We start from the raw sequence: 18,503 nt of genomic DNA on the forward strand, positions 1-18,503 counted from the left end.
AGTTTTTTTTTCCTAAAGAACATTCAAGTTATTTAAATCATATAATTTTGGTATAATTGAATAAAAAATTCATTCATCTCAAGATAGTTATTTTCCCAGCATTTGGTTTGGCTTTTGGTCGAATTTAACCAAACGCATTATTATATAAACTCATATTAAGCTGCTAAAAAAATATACTACGTACGTACTTGCGCATATATGACTTAGCTACAGAGCAAGCATTTTCTCAGAATATATAATATGCAAGTAACCAACGCCTAGACATTAGTTAGGCCTAATAAAGGCAATGCCTAAGCATTAATTAGGCCTAATTATAAGGCATTTATGCAATAGTTAAAATGCCAAACTGTTCGAGTTCTCAATGTAGATCATCGGTTTTAAAAAAAAAAATCTCAACGTAAATCTACTTTCAAATGTTTCTACGTAATGAAGGTCTATTCTTTTGCATGTTTATATGTGGACCACTTATGGGATCGACCGCTTCTATTAAAGTGCCGAAAATATTATCACGATCCTCTATATCATGCCAAACTCACTGGCTTTCTATCTATACTTAACTACTTATTATATTTATTAGAAGATTTCAATGCGAAAATTTTGAATCGTAAATTGATGACATAAATGCTACTGATCATATAAAGTCACATGAATCTATATAAGCAATTAAAAAAAAACGAAAAAGAAACCGGAAGATCACATATTCAAAAGTTATCAAAGGAACAAACATAATACCATCAATGAAAACCTAATTAAAAACAAAGGAGATAATATCAAGCGGCTTCTTCATCTCCAAGGAAAACGTTTGTGAGGACACTCTTTGTCTGTAGCAATTCCTTCAACAATTTCAATGCCTGAAATACACAAAACAATGTAACTAGCTAGTTCTTGAACATCTAGGTAGAGAAGAGACGAGTAAAAAAGAATACGTTTAATAATGAATTAAACCCATACACATTATTGTTTTTAATCTCCACAAATTACAATGACAAAAATAAATAAAGAAAACTTATTATAGGTCACATGACTCGCGATATTACACCATCACAAAGATTGTGATCACACCACACATTGTGGCTTAATATCTTACAACATAATAAACTAACCTGTTTTTTCCCAAGCGAGACGATCCTCTCCTCGACACTACTGATATCCTTGACACCGAACTTGTTGAGCAGAGTAATACTCGAAATGGCAGACATTGGGTTCACTTGCAGATCGTCCATCACCATATACGTCACCACTCCTCTCACTACCCCCTCCTCCTCCGCCGTAATATTCGTCTCCGTCGCCGGAGACTCCACGAACGGCACTGTAACCGATGTGGTTTTACTGCAGTTAGGGCAAACCCCCGATGGCGAGTCCGAGGCGTGAACTCGGTTGCAAGATGACCCATAGCTATAATCATCATAGGGAATCTGGCGGCAGAGAAACACGCTTTTGATTTTCCTCTTCTTATTTTCCGGCGCCGGAGAAAAGCTAAGGACCGACGGGAAGGCGGCGATGGTGTTGGGGTTGAGGAGAGTCCGTGGGTCGGCGTTTGGTTGGATGTAAGTGTGGGAAAGGGCAGCGAGGCAGTCGTAGAGGCTCCCGAGAGCGCCGACCTCCGCGCCGGAGCTCGAGATGAGTCTTGTTATGGCGGCGGCGGAGAGAGACTGGACGCCGAAGAGGAAGTCCACGAAGTCCTTGCTGGCTTCGGCGAATAAGACCGAATTGGTGCTTTTGTTAATTAGAAGTTTCAGGGAAATTTTCTTTGGGGACTTGGCCATTTTTTTTTCAACAAGGTGATTGATCTCGCTTCGCTTGTGTGGCTTGATTGTAGGTAAATTATACATATATAGGTATATGTGTCAGTATCATGGATATTAATTGACCCATGCACGGGGCTAAGTATATGAAAAGCCGTTGGAATGAGCAACTAATAATGAACCAGGATATTAAGATATTAATTTTTAGCGTGAGTGGATCGTTCCCAAGTTGTGCCAAGAATCATTTCCCTACTTTTTAGCGTGAGAAGAAGAAAAAGTAGACGTTACAAACAAGAAATTTAATAGATGAGTAAATAAAATGGGTACAATTGTCTTTTACATGAAAGAACGTTGTAAATAAGGCCATAACTGCTACTTATTCTATAAGTCACTAATATACTCTAATTTAAAAAGATTAGATACTAAAATAACACAATTATAAAAGAATAATCATGGTCCATATTCCACAAAACCCTAAAATTCAAATTTATAAACCCCCGAAAGTCTAAAATTTAACTGAATAATAAACTCATTCAATTTCAAAATAATTATTTTCTCCGTACTTCTAGGTTTGACATTTGGAAAATTTTTAATCAAACGCATTATTGGTTTTAAAATATTATTGTTGTAATATTTTCGTATGGAAGGATACGTAGTAGCTCAAGTAGTAAATCATTAATACGACATGATCCCAAGAGACTAAGTTTAATAGAGAAATAAATAAGAAATGAACAAACTGAATTCAATAATAATAAAGTTGATAATTAACTAAGCACTAGGGAAGTAAACTAAAACACAAAATAAACACGAGTGAATGGAAGGAAAATGGCTTCCTTTACTATCTTCCCCAATGGTAGGGGTTAATAGAATTACACGCGATTCTTCAGGTCTACTTCGATAATCACGTTCTCGTTAATCGTAAATTTCTCTCGAGCATCTAAAAACCTAAGTCAATGCCGAACTTTTATCTCTCAATCACAAATCCTAAAAACGAGAAAATAATTTTTTTTTTGCATTTTTCGGATGTTGTACGCCGCACTAATAGTCTCTGCGCCGTACCGATATTCTATAGGGAGTGCGAGTGATGACCATAACTTCTTGCTCCGATATCCGATTTTTGCAAATAAATATACGTTGAAAAGTTAGAAAAAAAGCTCTATTAAATGCAAGAAAGATATCACCCAAAATCATTAATAGAAAATCTCAAAATCATGCAGACGAGGATGTCCTGTTTTTTGTTTCGCTCTAACTTTCTCAAAAGCATTTGAATAGTCTTGAATGACTCCGATTTTGTTCCATAAACTCCAAACGCTATACTTTCCCTAAAAACATGAAATAAGAAAATTACAAGAAAAATATGAAAAAAATTGAAGGACGTAGCTTAGTTTCAAGCTTAAAAACACAAAATAAATGTGTGTACAATGCACTTGTAAGTTATGAAGCCATATCAACTAACATGCAAAACTATTGATGATTATCTTTATTAGAAAAATATTTGTTGAGAAATATTATTTGTAGTACAACTGCTAAAAATCTCGTCTTCGGTTGTGGTGGTTTTGTTTAATTTTTATTTTTTATTTTAAAATCTCGGTATTAATTTTTTTTTTTCGTGGTATATTAAGGGGTCGGCTAGGTATCTAGCCCAATTTGGCCACCTATTTTAAAATTATAGCCCAACTATCACTTAAATTAGGTAACTAGCTCAATCCACTACAAAACAATATTATATTCCTATCTTAACCTTCATTAAATACACATCGAAATTTTCGCCTCCGACTCCGAATCCTTCAATCCTCTGATATTGCCTCCGAACTCTCTGTCGAATTCGAATCCTTCATTCCTCCGATATTACCTTCAACCTTCTTTTCCGCTACCAATTTTCTGATTTCGTCGCTTTCGAAGCCGACGAAGACATCTCCATTCTCAAAAACTTGGAAAAAATGGTAAGTAAATATTATTTTCAATTCAATTAACTCATAGAACACCATAATCGAAACCCTAGCCCGCATCTCTGATCAATTCTCTGTTATATTAACTTTAAAATATGGTAAATCTTATTTCCAATTCGATTAACCCACAGAACACCATAACCGAAATTATGAAACTTTAATGGTAAATAATATTTACAGTCCGGTCATTCGATAGTAAATATTATTCACCATTCGAAAAAACAAAATACATGTCTCCGATTTGGCGAACGATTCCATGATTCAAATTCGATGATGAATAATAATTGGAAAAAATTTGGAATTAACAAATAAATAAGAGCGAAGTTTTATGAAAGTAAAAAATCTAAACACCTACACTAGATAAACCAAAACTAAGAAGGATTAAATGACTAACCTAGACAAACAGATAATCTAAGAACAATAGAAGAACATCTACGAAATCGACGATCCTAAACATCTATTCCACATGAGTTGTCGAATATCATGGTTGCAAATCGCTGGATAATTTTAATGGTAAATAATAGTTACAGTCCGGCCATTCGATAGTAAATATTATTTACCATTCGAAAAAGCAAAATACATGTCTCCAATTTAGCGAACGATTCTATGATTCAAATCCGATGATGAATAACTGGAAAAAATTGGAATTAACGAACAAATAAGGACGAAGTTTTATGAAACCAAGGGCAATATTGGAAGTATGAGAAATATTGGCCATTTCCTTAAATAAATAGATAGTTGGACTATAATTTAAAAGTCCCCTCTATAAGGTTATAAGGTTAGTTGTTTACAAATCTCTCTATATTAAGATATGTTCAAGCGGATCAATTTTCTGATTCAGATCATAAGATTTTTTTTTATTACTTTCCGTAAATGTGCTGCGTTGATTAATATGCGTGATCAAGACATGGACTAGTGTACTTTGTTATGTAATCTTACCGTTACGCATATGGCGCGCACATAGTTACAGAGCCAGGCATTTTCTGATCAGATTAATTTGTTAGTAAATGCCTAATTAAAAGACATCTATCATTTAATTAGTGAAAATTCCAAAATGTTCAACTTCTCAATGCAGATCTGATTATAAGTGTATATTTGTTAAATTGATTTTATATTTTTTTACTTATTCAACGTCAAATTTTTGCATGTTTATGAGTACCATTAAGAGTTATGTGACCTATCACATATAATAAAGTACGTATTATTTCGATCTTCTAGATCATGCGAAACTCGCGGCTTTCCATCCATGCATAGTAAATTATTTACTATGTTATTTTTAGAAGATTTGAATGTGAAAGTTTACGACATAAAGACGCTAGTGATCATATAAATTCACATGCATGAATTTTTATAAGCAATAAAAACGAAGAAGAAGCCGGAGACCAAATATTCAAAAGTTATCAAAAGAACAAACATAATACCATCATTCAAAAACCTAATTAAAAACAAATGTGGATGATATCAAGCGGCTTCTTCATCTCCAAGGAAAACGTTTGTCAGGACACTCTTTGTCTGAAGCAATTCCTTCAACAATTTCAATGTCTGCCATATACAACAATATTGTAACCGGTTGATCTTGAACATCTAGAGAGAAGACTGGGAAATAAAATACTACCTACTTTTATAATAAATCAAACCCATATACAAGATTGTGAAGAAAACATTATAGGTCACAACTCGCAATGTTATAGACTTATAGTATTTTAACTATATATCATGATGAACATATATATAATCTTTGACTTATATACAAAGAGTATGACCGCGCAGATTATACACAAGATATTATGGCTTAAACTCTTACAACATAATAGACTAGCCTGTTTCTTCCCAAGTGAAACTCTTACACCGAATTTGTTGAGCAGAGAAGTACTGGAAATGGCAGACATGGGATTCACTTGCAAAGCGCCCATCACCATCTCTCTCTCTCACTCTCTCTCACGTTGTATAAGTATCAATTTTTTTTAAGAGCAAAAAAAGTATCAATTTTTTTTAAGAGCATAAAAAGTATCAATTTTTTTTCCCTTACTGTTCCATTCCAATATCATCCTATCCTATTATACATTTTATTTTTGTATATCTGTGTGCACATACTTATACCGAATGATAAATAAGTATAGCATTTTTACTTTTTTTTATTCGTGAAAGATAAAAAAAAATATATATTGGGTTCTCTCTTGCGAAGGACACGTGACAAGTCTTAATACGTGTCACGAACCGAACGAAACTAATAAAAAAAAATTATATCAAAAGATTGAAAACTGGAATATGGAGGTTGCTTATTTTACTTTCTCTGACACTTTCTCATTAAATAGTCTTTCCGCGGAATGACCTTTCGTTTTCCAATTTCCCACATGCTCTCGCTTGAAGCGGAATAGTTTGTCATTTTCATAGCATTTATCAAACAATATATTGAGTTGATCTGAAGGTACGTATATTCAATATATCGATTTGTCCTTTTTCAGATTCATCATTCAAGGCAACTGTGCGAGTACTTTATTGGCGGGAAGGTATTTGTTGGTTGTTTTCTGAGGTAATAGAAAACCCTAGGGTCCTTTTTTTTTTTTTTTTTTTTTCATTTTTCTATTTATTGTGCTCTAAAGTAATTTACGATTCATTGTACATGCATGATGGCTCTTAATCTTCCCAAGTTTCTGGTTAAATATGGAGAGCCAAATCCTTGATGAGTTACAGAGATTATGCTCTCTCTCTAAGGAAAACGCTCGGCTTCATAAGGCATATTACGAAGGTAATAATGACTAAATATGAATTAATATCTTCTATCTTCATTCAATTCAAAATAATGCCTCAAACATTATTTTAGTTGCTAGCTGTGACATATTTGTTTATATAGAATTTAGCATTGATAATGACAACTTTAATTTGTAAATGTTACAACAAACCAGAAAAGAAGAAGGCACTAGAAATCGGTGTAGAAAATGCAGAGCTGAAAAAACAGAACGAGGATTTTGAAATTGAACTGAAAAAGAAGGTTAGATCTTGCTCTTTTGAGTACTCAATATAAATATATAATATTTAAATGAGTGATCAATAATCAGTTATGATTTTTCATATATTAACTATTTGTTCTATTAATTAAAAAAAGGTAAAGGTGATCAAAGTGTTGAGTGTTAAAGTGGATGGAAATGTTAAAGGCGAAGAAAAGAACAAGGCGATAGAAATCGATGTAGAAAATGAAAAGCTGAAAAAATGGAACAAGGAGTTAGAGATTGAACCGAGAGAACAGGTTAGATCTTGCTCTTTTGAGTACTCGTCCTAAGAATATATTATTTAAGTGATAAATTTGTTGCAGGTTGTAGTTTCTTTGTAACTTTTCATACATCAAATTTTTTTTCCCTTTATGAAAAAAATAGGAAAAGATGATCCAGCAATTAAGTGATAAAGTGGAGGAAGATGCCGAAGGAGGAGAAAAGAAGACACTCGAATTCGGTGTGGAAAATGCAAATTTGAAGAAACGGAATGAGGAGTTGGAGATTGAACTGAAAGAAACGGTGAGATATCTTGGTCTTTTGAGTACTCATTGTACATACTAGTTTCCTTGTGATTTTCATATATCATATGTTTGTTCTGTTGAAATATAAAAACAATGAGAAGCGACCCAAAGAACTGAATAATAAAGTGGATGAAGAAGATAAAGGAAGAGAAAAGAAGAAGACACAAGAATTGGGTGTAGAAAATGCAAATCTGAAAGAACGGTACGAAGAGTAGGATATTAGATAAGAATTGGATTGTACAGAGAGAAAATCTTCTCTGTTCTTGATTCTCATTAATTCATCACAACTGGTTATCGATGCATATATACAATTGTATTACACTTGATTATTCTCTAACTAACTTAATAGGCATTAGCCCACTTGATCTTCTTTGACCGGCTGATGTGAACCTTGACTCTAACTGATCGCTAACAATATTGAACCGAAAGAAAATGTGAGATCTTGATCTTTTGAGCACTCATTGTAAGAATGTAATATTTAATGATGAATACAGGTATTTTCCTCGTAACTTTTCAGACATCGAATATTTGTTCGCTTTATTGAAAAAATAGGAAAAGGTGATCAAAGTGTTAAGTGATAAAGTGGAGGAGAAGGAAGCACTAGAATTCGGTGTAGAAAATGCAAATCTGAAAAAACGGAACGAGGAATTGGAGATTGAACTGGAAGAAAAGGTGAGATATCTTGGTCTTTTGAGTTATGATCATTGTAATGTTATATAACATATGCGTTATTAATCAGTTACAGACTAGGTTCCTAGTGATTTTTCATATATCAAATGTTTTTTCTGTTGAAATATATAAAAAAGGAAAAGATGATCCAAGTACTGAATGGTAAAGTGGATGAAGAAGCTGAAGGAGGAGAAAAGAAGAAGACACTAGAGTTGAGTGTAGAAAATGCAAGTCTGAAAGAACGGTGCAAGGAGTTGGATATTGAACTGAAAGAAAAGGTGAGATCTTGATCTTTTGAGCATTCATTGTAAGTATATAATATATTTAAGTGATTAATCAGTTACAGACTGAACGTACGTAGTTTCCTTGTGACTTTTCATCTAAATATTTGTTCTGTTGATGATGAAAAGGAAAAGGCGATAAAAGTCTTGAGTGATAAATTGTATTAAGACATTGAAGGCAGAGAAAGGAAGGAACTAGAAATCAGTGTAGAAATTGCAAGGCTGAAAAAATTGATCGAGGAGTTAAAGATTGAACTGAAAGAAAAGGTGAGATCATGGACTTTTTATTACTCACTGTAATGATATAACATGTTAAAGTGATTATTAGCCTATAATAAATATGTGAATTGCGTTCTCAAACTATGGCTCATTTGGAAGGAGCTTTTGGAGATAAAGTTAGGTCTGCGTCATAAAAAGTATACTTCATCCCGTCACGTAGGTTGTCCCAGTTATTGCCTAACAAATTCTGCGTCATATATGTAACATTGAACGCATCAAAATTAATACTACAGTTACATAACCGTTAATTATTGTGATTATAGTATCTATATATGTTCTATAAATTTAGTTTCTTAATCACGTAAATTAGTAGGTGGAATTATTTATTATTATTCCGTTTATGACAGTTATAGAACTTTGATTCTCGAAATCCATGTAATGTGTTCCGGATACAGAGGAAGGGGAAAAAGACGAAGAAGAAGAAGCCGAAGAAAAAGAGGAGGGAAAGAGGAGGAGAAGAAGAAGAAGAAGAAGAATGAGCTCCTGAAAGTATGAAAATATTGAGGACAAAGCTTTTTTTGTTTTTTGTTTTTGGGATGTGATTTACGCACACTTACATAGATGTTTTGTGGTGGTTCGTACTGGCATATGATTTATGGTGACAAATTATGTTCAGGCCAGAGATTGAAGGCAGCTTAGTATATATCACCTTCCCTTCAATCTATATTTGTAGTAGACGAACGGTTAATGTAATATTTTGTTAATAAAAAAAAACTAAAAAAAAATATTTCACATGTATATGTTTTAAATTACCTCTCTATTTGAATTCCGCATTGATTTTGCTACCGAGTGTTTTAGACTTATACGTACTGGAGTGGATTTTACTTCAGACCAATCTTTATCTTAGATAGAACAAAATTAATAAATTTGGTTTGCTCTTTAAACATCATATATTTTATACATTCCGGTGAAGTTCACATTGTACAATAATGCGTCATGATTCTTAGTAAGAGTACAATAAATCGAGGTTGAGTTATTGTTATCACGCAGCCCGAATATGATTTTACTTGTTTAAATAACAAAAACAAAAACATATTTAATCAAATATGAAAGAACCATAGTTTTTTACCTTGTGAAGCCAGTATCGGCGTCCGTTGCTTGGATCCTCCTTCCCCTTCGGTGCCAGCTGTTCTCGGAGTTGTCTGGAACATTTGGAATGTAATATTGGAGACCTCTTCTTCGAATTTGGTTCCGCGCTCGACGACACACACATTTGTTCCAGTCTGGTCTCTCTCTCATTACCGCCTTAACCATCACCTCTTCAGGCGTTCCGTTGTGTCCTTTCTGAAGGTGTTTGTTAGTTTGCAAGATGTGTTGTTAACTGTTAGGTTATTTCTAGTAACTATGACATTTAATATGGTTTGATTTTTATTTTATTTTTTGATTTCTACGAATCTTTATCTATGTGTTGTGTGCTTTTCCACCGAACTTTTTCCGAAATCTCACAAGCGAAACACTCAAGATGAAGATTTTGGGTTATTTGCATGCTTTATATTTTTGAGGAGTTGGTCGAGGTAGGAATCCAGTTAGTGCTTAATTTTTGCTCAAATGATTTTGTCCTCCTTAGGTTTTAGGAGTTTTTTCTTCTTATAATTTCAAGATAGACACATGTTTCGGCAAATTACGAGTAGGTTTAGTCCTGCACTTAAGCCTCATTGATTTTTAGGAGGGGTATATGATTTCGAGATAGACGAATGTTTCGACGAATTCCGAGTAAGTTTAGTCATGCGCTTAAGTCTCAGTGATTTTTAGGCGACCCTGTATACTGGGTCTAGTTGACTTAGTCTTAAGGCATTGTTATTTTTGTTATTTATTTTATTTTTAATTTGTTGTCTTTTGAATGAAAAAATTTGTATGAAAAAAAAAATTAGTCAAATAAGTCACCGGAAGTCTAAGAATTGTTAGATAGCCAACATTTTGTAAATAATCACCTCAACTTATTTACGGCACTCAAAAAGATAAAAATACCAAAAAACATTTCCGTCTATTTTGGGTTTTTTTGTTATTTTGAGTGTCGTAAATAAGTTGAGGTGACTATCTATAGAAATTTACAAAATGTTGGCTATTATACAAAACGCTCTAAGTCAAATGACTATATAACTAAAAAAAAAAAAAAAAAAACTATGATTTTACTGTTGAAACGTTTATTGCACATTTACCGTAACTGGTGCATAAATCTCCACGCCATAGATCGTTTTGATTTTTTGAATAAGAAATCAAAATGATGGATATTATAATGTTTGTGCGCACCTAAGCAAAATCTCAAAATAAAATGAAACTCATCTTTTTTTTTTTTCCTTCCTTTGTATATCAATGAATCATAAGAGCATTTTGCTCTCTTAAGGACTTACTAGTAAATTATATAAGTTGAAGCAAGTAATTTCACCATTGTTTCATACTCTTTGATTATTTACTTCATAGAGCAAAATAGCTCAAAATCAATGGGTCTCACTATTTTTTTAACAAGAAAGAATTGAATTTAAAGTAAAGAAATGATTGACATGTGAGAATATTCAAGTAAGGAGAGAAATATTGATTTACTATTGAAGATGATTGTTGCTTAAATGAGTTGTATGTTAAAAAAATTATGTGGCAAATAAAGCTAACATAGTATTTTGCTTACCAAGTTATATGTTTGTCTGTTTGCTTTTTTTTTTTTTTTTTTTTTAAGAATATATGTTGACTAAAAGCTTAATAGTAAAATTGGTCCTCTCGTGCAATGGACACGTGCTAATAGCCTAACACGTGTTTTAGTTTTAGATTTACTTTCTCTGGCTCTCTCTCTCTCTGTGTCTCACTCACTCTCAGTAAACAGTCTCTCTCCACACGACGACGACCTTTCGCTTTCCAAATTCTCACTCTCACGCTTAAGGTCGAGTAGTTTGTCATTATCATAGCTTTTACCTTACAATTTTTTAGTTCTGAAGGTAATTCAATATATCGGTTTATCATTTTTCAGATTCATCATTTTGTGCGAGTACTTTGTATTCGCTCGCTGGAAGGTGTTTGGTGGCTGTTTTCTGAGGTAATAGGAAACCCTAGCGTCCTTTTTTTTTAATCATTTTTCTATTTATATAGTGCTCTAAATAATTTACGATTCGTTGTACATGTACGATGGCCTATAATCTTCCCAAGTTTCTGATTAAATATGGAAAGTCAAATCCTTGACGAGTTACAGAGATTAGGCTATCTCTCTAAGGAAAATGCCCGGCTTCATAAGGCATATTACGAAGGTAATAATCGCTCATAATTAATAAATAACCTCTCTCTTCATTTAACATAATAAATCGAAACAATTCCGTATACATTATTTTAGTTGCTAGCTGTGACATACTTTTTTTTTTATATAGCGTTGTTAATGACAGCTTTTGTAAATAATGCAATAAACCAGAAAAGAAGAAGGCACTAGAAATCGGTATAAATAATGCCGAGCTGAAGAAACAAAACGAGGATTTAGAAATCGAACTGAAAAGGAAGGTTAGATCTTGGTCTTTTGAGTACTCAATATAAAGATATAGTTTTTAAGTGAGTGATCAATAATCAGTTATGACTTTTCAAATTTGTTCTGTTGATAAAAAAAAGGTAAAGGTGATCAACATGTTGTGTGGTAAAGTGGATGAAAACGCTAAAGGCGGGGAAAAGAAGAAGGCAATAGAAATTGATGTAAAATCTTCAAAGCTGAAAAAGCTAATAGAGAAGTTTGAGATTGAACTGAAAGAAAAGGTGAGATCTTGCTCTTTTAAGCATAAATCAGTTACAGGCTGCACTTAGTTTATTAATTTCCTTGAATTTTTTTCATACATAAAATATTTGTTCCCTTTATGAAAACAAATAGGAAAAGGTGATCAATGTACTAAGTGACAAAGTGGAGGCAAACGCTAAAGAAGGAGAAAAAAAGAAGACACTACTAGAATTGGGTATAGAAAATGCAAATCTGAGAAATCGAAATGAGGAGTTGGAGATTGAACTAAAAGAAAAGGTGAGATCTTGGTCTCTTGGATACTCATTGCAAGTATGTAACATATTTAAGAGTGATTATCAGTTACATACCGAACGTAGTTTCTTCTTGTGACTTTTCATCTATCGAATATTTCTTCCGTTGATGGAAACAAAGGAAAAGGTGATAAAATTAATGAATGCTTAGTAAAGTGGATGAACTAGAAATCAGGGTATAAAAGCAAATCCAAAAAGCAGACCACTTTATATATGAAACTTATATCGTGGTCTTTCGGGTACTGACTGTAATTTCCTTATGAACTTTGCCTCTTGATGAAAAAAATAGGAAAATTTTATCAAAGTTTTAATTGCTGAACTGGAAGCTAAAGGCAAAGAGCACGCTGGGGAAAAACCTCCAAAGAAGACGCTTTTTAGTTTCAAATTTAGTTTTGAAATTGCCTTTTGATGCAAGTCATTTGTCTGAAATTTAGTGCAGTTACAACATTTAAGTATTGTGATTATCGTATCTGTTACGGGATAAATTAGTCAGACTCCGAGCTGGCTAGTCGGACTACCGAGCAGCGAGAAGAATCCAGCACCGAGCTCAGGTTAAGTAAACCCAAGGGCCATCCATTGAAAAGGAACGAACCGTTCATAAGTTAAGAACGAAACCCACCGATCAGAACTTCGAAGAGAAGAGAAGAACGTGGGTCAAAGACTAGTCAAAACTAATAGAAAACATGTTTCAAGCTCTAAAACGCACACCTTGACGGTTCAGGAACCACACGAGGAACATTAACCGCCCACCTCAGAGAAAGGCGAAAGGCAGTTACCCATAACCGTCCAGAACGTGGGATTGATCACCCCACGTTCCTCAAAATAACCGTCAAAGACACGACCAGATGAGTATAAATAGAGGCAGCAGCACAGAACGAAGCACGGATTTTTTTACACACTTTCTTTCACTTGAAATCTCTAGAAAACACTGCTCTCTTGTATTTGATTCGTCTGTATAAAGAGAAAGTCTCGCCTAAATCACCTCTGTACTCGGAGGCTTCGTACTCGGAGTCTGTGTATTTTCGTGAGATATTGTTGTACTAATTTTACAGGTCAACAGTTGGCGCTAGAAGGAGGGGGACCAGCTGAAGAATATGGCTAGTTCGTCCACACCCGTGAACGCTGTCTCTAACCAGGAGACGGAGATAGAGCACCATAACCGCACCCTGCCTCTCACCTCGGAAGAAATAGCTGAACTCCTTCCGGAACCCAGCCTCGAAGAACAATTCAGACAGATGCAAGAGCGTCTCTCGGTCTTAGAGGCAAATAACAGGGATTTGAAGAGAAGGTTGCAGGCAAAAAGGGTCACACTGCGAAGCGCGATAGTGATCCCAGATGAAGAGCCCTCGCACCGATCAGGGAAAGAACCCATCGGACAAGATCCGCAGGTTAAGAAACCTCGGAAACATGCCAGAGATCGGTATGAGAGGATGGAAGATGTTTCTGAGTCCGAGAAGGAGCAGTACAGTCAGGAAAAGATTCCTGATCGGTACCAGCCCAGCATGGACAAAGGACATTCAAGCACTTTCAGGCACAGCTTAGAAAGCTCGGAGACCGAAGACAGTGCAAGCACCAACAAAACAAATCTTAGAATATTGGAACGTCGGATTGAAGAGGTAGCCCTAGGTCAGAAGGAGTTTGTTCCAAAGGTCGGAGAAGCTATCTCCCTGTTCACGGCCCGCGTGTTAGAACACCCGTTGCCTGATCGGTTTAGGATGCCAAGCATCCCAGTATACGATGGAAAGACCGACCCGGGAGACCATATAGACACCTTTTCCTCGTGGATGCTGCTGCAAGGAGCCAGACCAGAAGTTATGTGCAGAGCCTTCTCTATCACTCTGACTGGCTCAGCCAAAAGATGGTACAGAAAATTAAAGCCAAACTCCATAGGATCCTGGAAACAGCTGTCTAGAAAATTCATGGAACAGTTTGTCGGCTCCAGTTCAGGGAAAACTCCCAAAGAAAGACTGCTGGCGGTAAGACAAGCCCATGACGAGTCTCTAAAAGATTTTATTAATCGCTACTCGGAACAAGCACTTCAAGTTGACGATCTGAACGAAGACTTTAAGCTCTTCGGGATCTCTTCCGGCGTCCGAACAGAATCAGAATTCTGGTGGTCTCTTCAGAAGACTAGTCCAATGGACTACAACGATTTCCTGAAGAGAGCTCAGAAATATATCAACGCGGAGGAAGCAAGGCTGGCGGCAAGAAAAACAAAGCCGCCGAAGAGCTACCGAGAAGAGCATAGGGAACGACATTCTGAGGACCACCGCCCACCGAAGAAGAGCCGGTCAAGAGCAGGACCTCTGAAACCTTTTTCCAGTAAGTTCGATAAATATCATAAGCTCAATGCCCCGATAGAGGAGATATTTAGTCTTACACATGACAAGGAAGATTTCCCTAAGCCTAGGCCGATCAAGAAAGATATCTCAAGGAGAGATAAAACAAAATATTGCGCTTTCCACGCTGACATCGGTCACCGCACTGCCGACTGTTTCAACCTCAAAGAAGCCATAGAAGCTCTAATTCGAAGAGGAGCGTTGAAGAAATTCAAGGCCGAGCAAGGGGAGCAAGAGGAACAGAAAGGTGAGGCATATGCCGAAATCTCACTCATAGTCGGAGGACCACATGTGGGAGGAACTTCAAGGAGCTCTCAGAAGAGCTATGTAAGGGAAGCCTACGCAGGACCACGGCAGATCTTGTTTACAGCCGAACAGAGGCCTAACAAGATAGCCAAATCTAGCTCGGAGCCAATTACCTTTACAGCAGAAGATGCTCGGTGGGTGATGTACCCTCACAACGATCCATTGGTCATTTCGGCCCTAATCGGCAACAGGAACGTACACCGAATTATGGTGGACACTGGAAGCGCTGTTGACGTACTCTATGAAGACACGTTCAATAAGATGGGTCTTAAGCAAGACACGTTGGCTCCTTCCCCTGAAAACCTCTATGGCTTCACGGGAGATTCAATCCAGCCCAAGGGATTAGTATCACTCCCAATAACTGTGGGAGAAAACCCGAGGAGTAAAACCATCAACACAACATGGATAGTGGTCCCCGGAAAATCTTCATTCAATGCGATCATTGGCAGGCCGACCTTGCAGTCCCTCGGGGCCGTCGCGTCGGTGGAATATTTGAAGATGAAGTTCCCTACCGAGCACGGGATAGGTGAAGTAGTCGGAACTCAGGCTATCGTAAGGAGCTGCTATGCGAATTATCTCAAAGAGAGTAAGGACAAAGATGTTCACAAGGTTATGATGATCGATTCAGATTTTGACCCACGCCTCCCGAGCCGAGAAGAAATTGGCCCAGGAGACGAAGTCGAGGAAGTCGCCCCAGATCCAAAGCAACCTGAGAAGAAGCTCAAGATTGGAAAATATCTTGAATCAGGTACCAAAAGTAACTTAATTACTCTCCTATCTAATAGCTTAGATATATTTGCCTGGTCACAGTCCGACATGACGGGGATAGATCCTCAAATAGCATGTCATAGGTTAAATATAGATCCTAAAGAAAAACCTATCAGACAAAAAAGAAGGGCTTTAAACTCCGAAAGGTATACTGCTCTAAAGGAAGAAGTAGACAAACTGATTTCTAACGGATCAATAAAAGAAACTAAATATCCTAAATGGGTGGCCAACCCCGTCTTGGTCAAGAAACCTAACGGGAAATGGAGAACTTGTGTGGATTTTACAGATCTGAACAAGGCTTGCCCAAATGATAGTTTTCCTATGCCGAGAATTGATCAGTTAGTAGACGCCACGGCAGGCCATGAAATCCTAAGTTTTATGGATGCCTACTCTGGCTACAATCAAATCCCTATGTATGGTCCCGACCAGGACCACACGGCATTCATAACTGATCGGGGGCTATACTGTTACACAGTAATGCCTTTCGGGTTAAAAAATGCTGGAGCAACATATCAAAGATTAGTAAATCGAATGTTCGCCGAATTACTCGGGATTACAATGGAAGCATACATTGATGACTTGTTAGTTAAAAGCCGAAAAATAGTTGAACATACGAATGATCTTAGAAGATCATTCGAACTTTTAAGGCAATATCGCATGAAATTAAATCCTCTAAAATGTACATTTGGTGTCTCTGCAGGAAAATTCTTGGGTTTCATCGTTCATGAACGAGGCATTGAAGTGAATCCAGAAAAGATCACAGCCCTATGGAACATGAGACCACCACGAAACATCAAAGAGGTGCAAAAACTGACAGGATGCATAGCTGCATTAAGTCGCTTTATCTCTCGATCTACCGACCGAAGTATTCATTTCTTCAATATACTCAGAGGCTCCAAGGAATTTGAATGGACAAAGCAGTGCGACGAGAGCTTCGAATCTCTAAAGGAACACTTGGCATGGCCTCCGACTTTAAGGAAAGTGCAGGAGGGAGAGCCCCTAGAGATCTACCTAGCCGTCTCGGAACATGCAGTAAGTTCAGCGCTGATCAAGAATGAGGGAAAACACCAGGTCCCGGTTTATTACACTTCGCGACGCCTTAACGAGGCGGAAGGAAGATACCCGGAACTCGAAAAGCTAGCTTTCGCCCTCATCACTGCTTCTCGGAAGCTAAAACACTACTTCCTCGCACATCCGATTACGGTCCTCACCAATTTCCCACTACGCCAGGTGCTGCAAAAGCCTGACGTATCCGGAAGGCTAATGAAATGGTCAATTGAATTGACACAATATGACATACACTTCAGCCCCCGACCAGCAATTAAAGGGCAGGCAGTCGCTGACTTCATTGCAGAGTTCACATACAGGCCAGTTGAATTCCCGATTTGGGACATGTATGTAGACAGAGCAGTCAACGAAAAAGGGTCCGGGGTCGGAATTGCGCTATCAAGTCCAGAAGGAGACAAGGTAAAATTCGCTTTAAAATTCGATTTTAATACTTCGAACAATGAAGCTGAGTACGAAGCTATGATACATGGGTTTCAAATAGCAAAAGATTTAGAAATCAAAAAGATCAAAGTATATTCGGATTCTCAGTTAATTGTTAATCAAATGAAATGTGAATTTCAGGCAAAAGGCGAAAAGATGTCGCTATATGCCGAGAAAGCTAGAAAAGTAGCAAGCAAATTCGAACTTTGCGAGATCACCCAAGTCCCAAGGGCCATGAACGAAGAGGCCGACACATTAGCAAAGCACGCCACTCAAGGATCAGACTCGGAGTCAATCCCAGTGATCAAAATTGGGCAGCCCAGCATCGAGCAAGCCATCCATGTGCTTCATATTGAGCAACGAAAATCTTGGCAAACTCCGATCAGGGAATACTTGCAGCAGGGAACTCTACCCAAAGACAAAAACGAGGCTAGAAGTTTGAAGTTCAGAGCTGCCCGATATTTCCTCGAAGGTCAGAATCTCTACAAAAGGGGATTTTCCCAAGCTCTACTCAAGTGCCTAGATGAAGACGAAGCCGAGTACGCTCTCAAAGAAATCCATGAAGGGATATGCGGAAGTCACATCGGATGCGAAGCATTGGCGCAAAAGATCATCCGACAAGGACTATACTGGCCGACATTAAAGGCCGATGCTCGGCACATGACGCAAAGATGCGTGAAGTGTCAAAAGTTCTCAAACATCCCGAGGCTTCCACCTAATCCACTCATCACCCTCTCATGCCCGATCCCATTCGCAGAACGGGGAATAGACCTAATCGGAGCTTTGCCAACAGGCCGAGGAGGATGCAGGTATGCAATTGTAGCCATCGACTATTTTTCAAAATGGGTTGAAGCCGGACCCTTAAATAAAATAACGGCTCATGCAATTGAGAAATTCGTATGGAAAAATATCATTACTCGTTTTGGAATACCAGTTAAAATTGTATCCGACCACGGAACTCAATTCGACTGCGATTCCTTCAAAGGCTTTTGTGAAAAATATGGCATTAACAAAGTTTTTTCTACACCAGTCAGACCACAATCCAACGGATTGGTGGAGGCCGTCAACAAAACAATAAAACACGGCCTGAAAACAAAGTTAGACGAGCAAAAGTTAGAGTGGGTGGATATGCTCCAAGAAGTCCTCTGGTCATACAGGACCACCGAGCACTC

The 18,503-nt window shown here is 37.0% G+C and overlaps 3 protein-coding genes across 4 annotated transcripts; 2 read left to right on the forward strand and 1 right to left on the reverse strand.

Moving 5' to 3' along the window:
• Window positions 1-770: 770 nt before the first annotated feature.
• LOC149379601 (uncharacterized) lies at window positions 771-1,796 on the reverse strand. The gene is made up of 2 exons (XM_089604038.1): window positions 1,104-1,796; window positions 771-851 (listed from the first exon to the last, which is right to left on the reverse strand). The coding sequence occupies exons 1-2, from the start codon at window positions 1,764-1,766 to the stop codon at window positions 771-773; spliced, it is 744 nt and encodes a 247-aa protein (XP_089460164.1). The 5' UTR covers window positions 1,767-1,796.
• Window positions 1,797-6,024: 4,228 nt separating this feature from the next.
• Window positions 6,025-9,125, forward strand: LOC149379602 (uncharacterized). Of its 2 annotated transcripts, none has more exons than XM_089602436.1 (9): window positions 6,025-6,227; window positions 6,346-6,443; window positions 6,601-6,686; window positions 6,801-6,941; window positions 7,069-7,206; window positions 7,761-7,880; window positions 8,015-8,155; window positions 8,288-8,425; window positions 8,785-9,125. In XM_089602436.1, exons 2-8 carry the CDS (start codon window positions 6,359-6,361, stop codon window positions 8,324-8,326), a joined length of 750 nt encoding a protein of 249 aa, XP_089458562.1. In that variant the 5' UTR covers window positions 6,025-6,227; window positions 6,346-6,358; the 3' UTR covers window positions 8,327-8,425; window positions 8,785-9,125. The 2 variants fall into 2 exon arrangements, with proteins under 2 accessions (XP_089458562.1, XP_089458563.1); XM_089602437.1 differs by having other exon boundaries at window positions 8,833-9,125.
• Window positions 9,126-11,243: 2,118 nt separating this feature from the next.
• LOC149379603 (uncharacterized) lies at window positions 11,244-12,839 on the forward strand. The gene is made up of 7 exons (XM_089602774.1): window positions 11,244-11,309; window positions 11,397-11,462; window positions 11,573-11,670; window positions 11,829-11,914; window positions 12,020-12,160; window positions 12,273-12,416; window positions 12,720-12,839. The coding sequence occupies exons 3-7, from the start codon at window positions 11,586-11,588 to the stop codon at window positions 12,837-12,839; spliced, it is 576 nt and encodes a 191-aa protein (XP_089458900.1). The 5' UTR covers window positions 11,244-11,309; window positions 11,397-11,462; window positions 11,573-11,585.
• Window positions 12,840-18,503: the final 5,664 nt, after the last annotated feature.

The sequence above is a fragment of the Urtica dioica genome, chromosome 12, assembly GCF_054948205.1.
Source record: "Urtica dioica subsp. dioica isolate 48M chromosome 12, U.dioica_male_clone48M_v1_H2, whole genome shotgun sequence".
Classification (NCBI taxonomy): Eukaryota; Viridiplantae; Streptophyta; class Magnoliopsida; order Rosales; family Urticaceae; genus Urtica; species Urtica dioica.

Bases quoted from the DNA above. Each gene is read 5' to 3' on its own strand.
- LOC149379601 (XM_089604038.1), bottom strand. From the start codon at position 1,766: ATGGCCAAGTCCCCAAAGAAAATTTCCCTGAAACTTCTAATTAACAAA. The intron at 852-1,103 runs GTTAGTTTATTA...TGTGTATTTCAG, and splicing joins TCTCGCTTGGGAAAAAACAG to GCATTGAAATTGTTGAAGGA.
- LOC149379602 (XM_089602436.1), top strand. From the start codon at position 6,359: ATGGAGAGCCAAATCCTTGATGAGTTACAGAGATTATGCTCTCTCTCT. The intron at 6,687-6,800 runs GTTAGATCTTGC...AATTAAAAAAAG, and splicing joins AAATTGAACTGAAAAAGAAG to GTAAAGGTGATCAAAGTGTT. The intron at 6,942-7,068 runs GTTAGATCTTGC...TGAAAAAAATAG, and splicing joins AGATTGAACCGAGAGAACAG to GAAAAGATGATCCAGCAATT.
- LOC149379603 (XM_089602774.1), top strand. From the start codon at position 11,586: ATGGAAAGTCAAATCCTTGACGAGTTACAGAGATTAGGCTATCTCTCT. The intron at 11,915-12,019 runs GTTAGATCTTGG...GATAAAAAAAAG, and splicing joins AAATCGAACTGAAAAGGAAG to GTAAAGGTGATCAACATGTT. The intron at 12,161-12,272 runs GTGAGATCTTGC...GAAAACAAATAG, and splicing joins AGATTGAACTGAAAGAAAAG to GAAAAGGTGATCAATGTACT.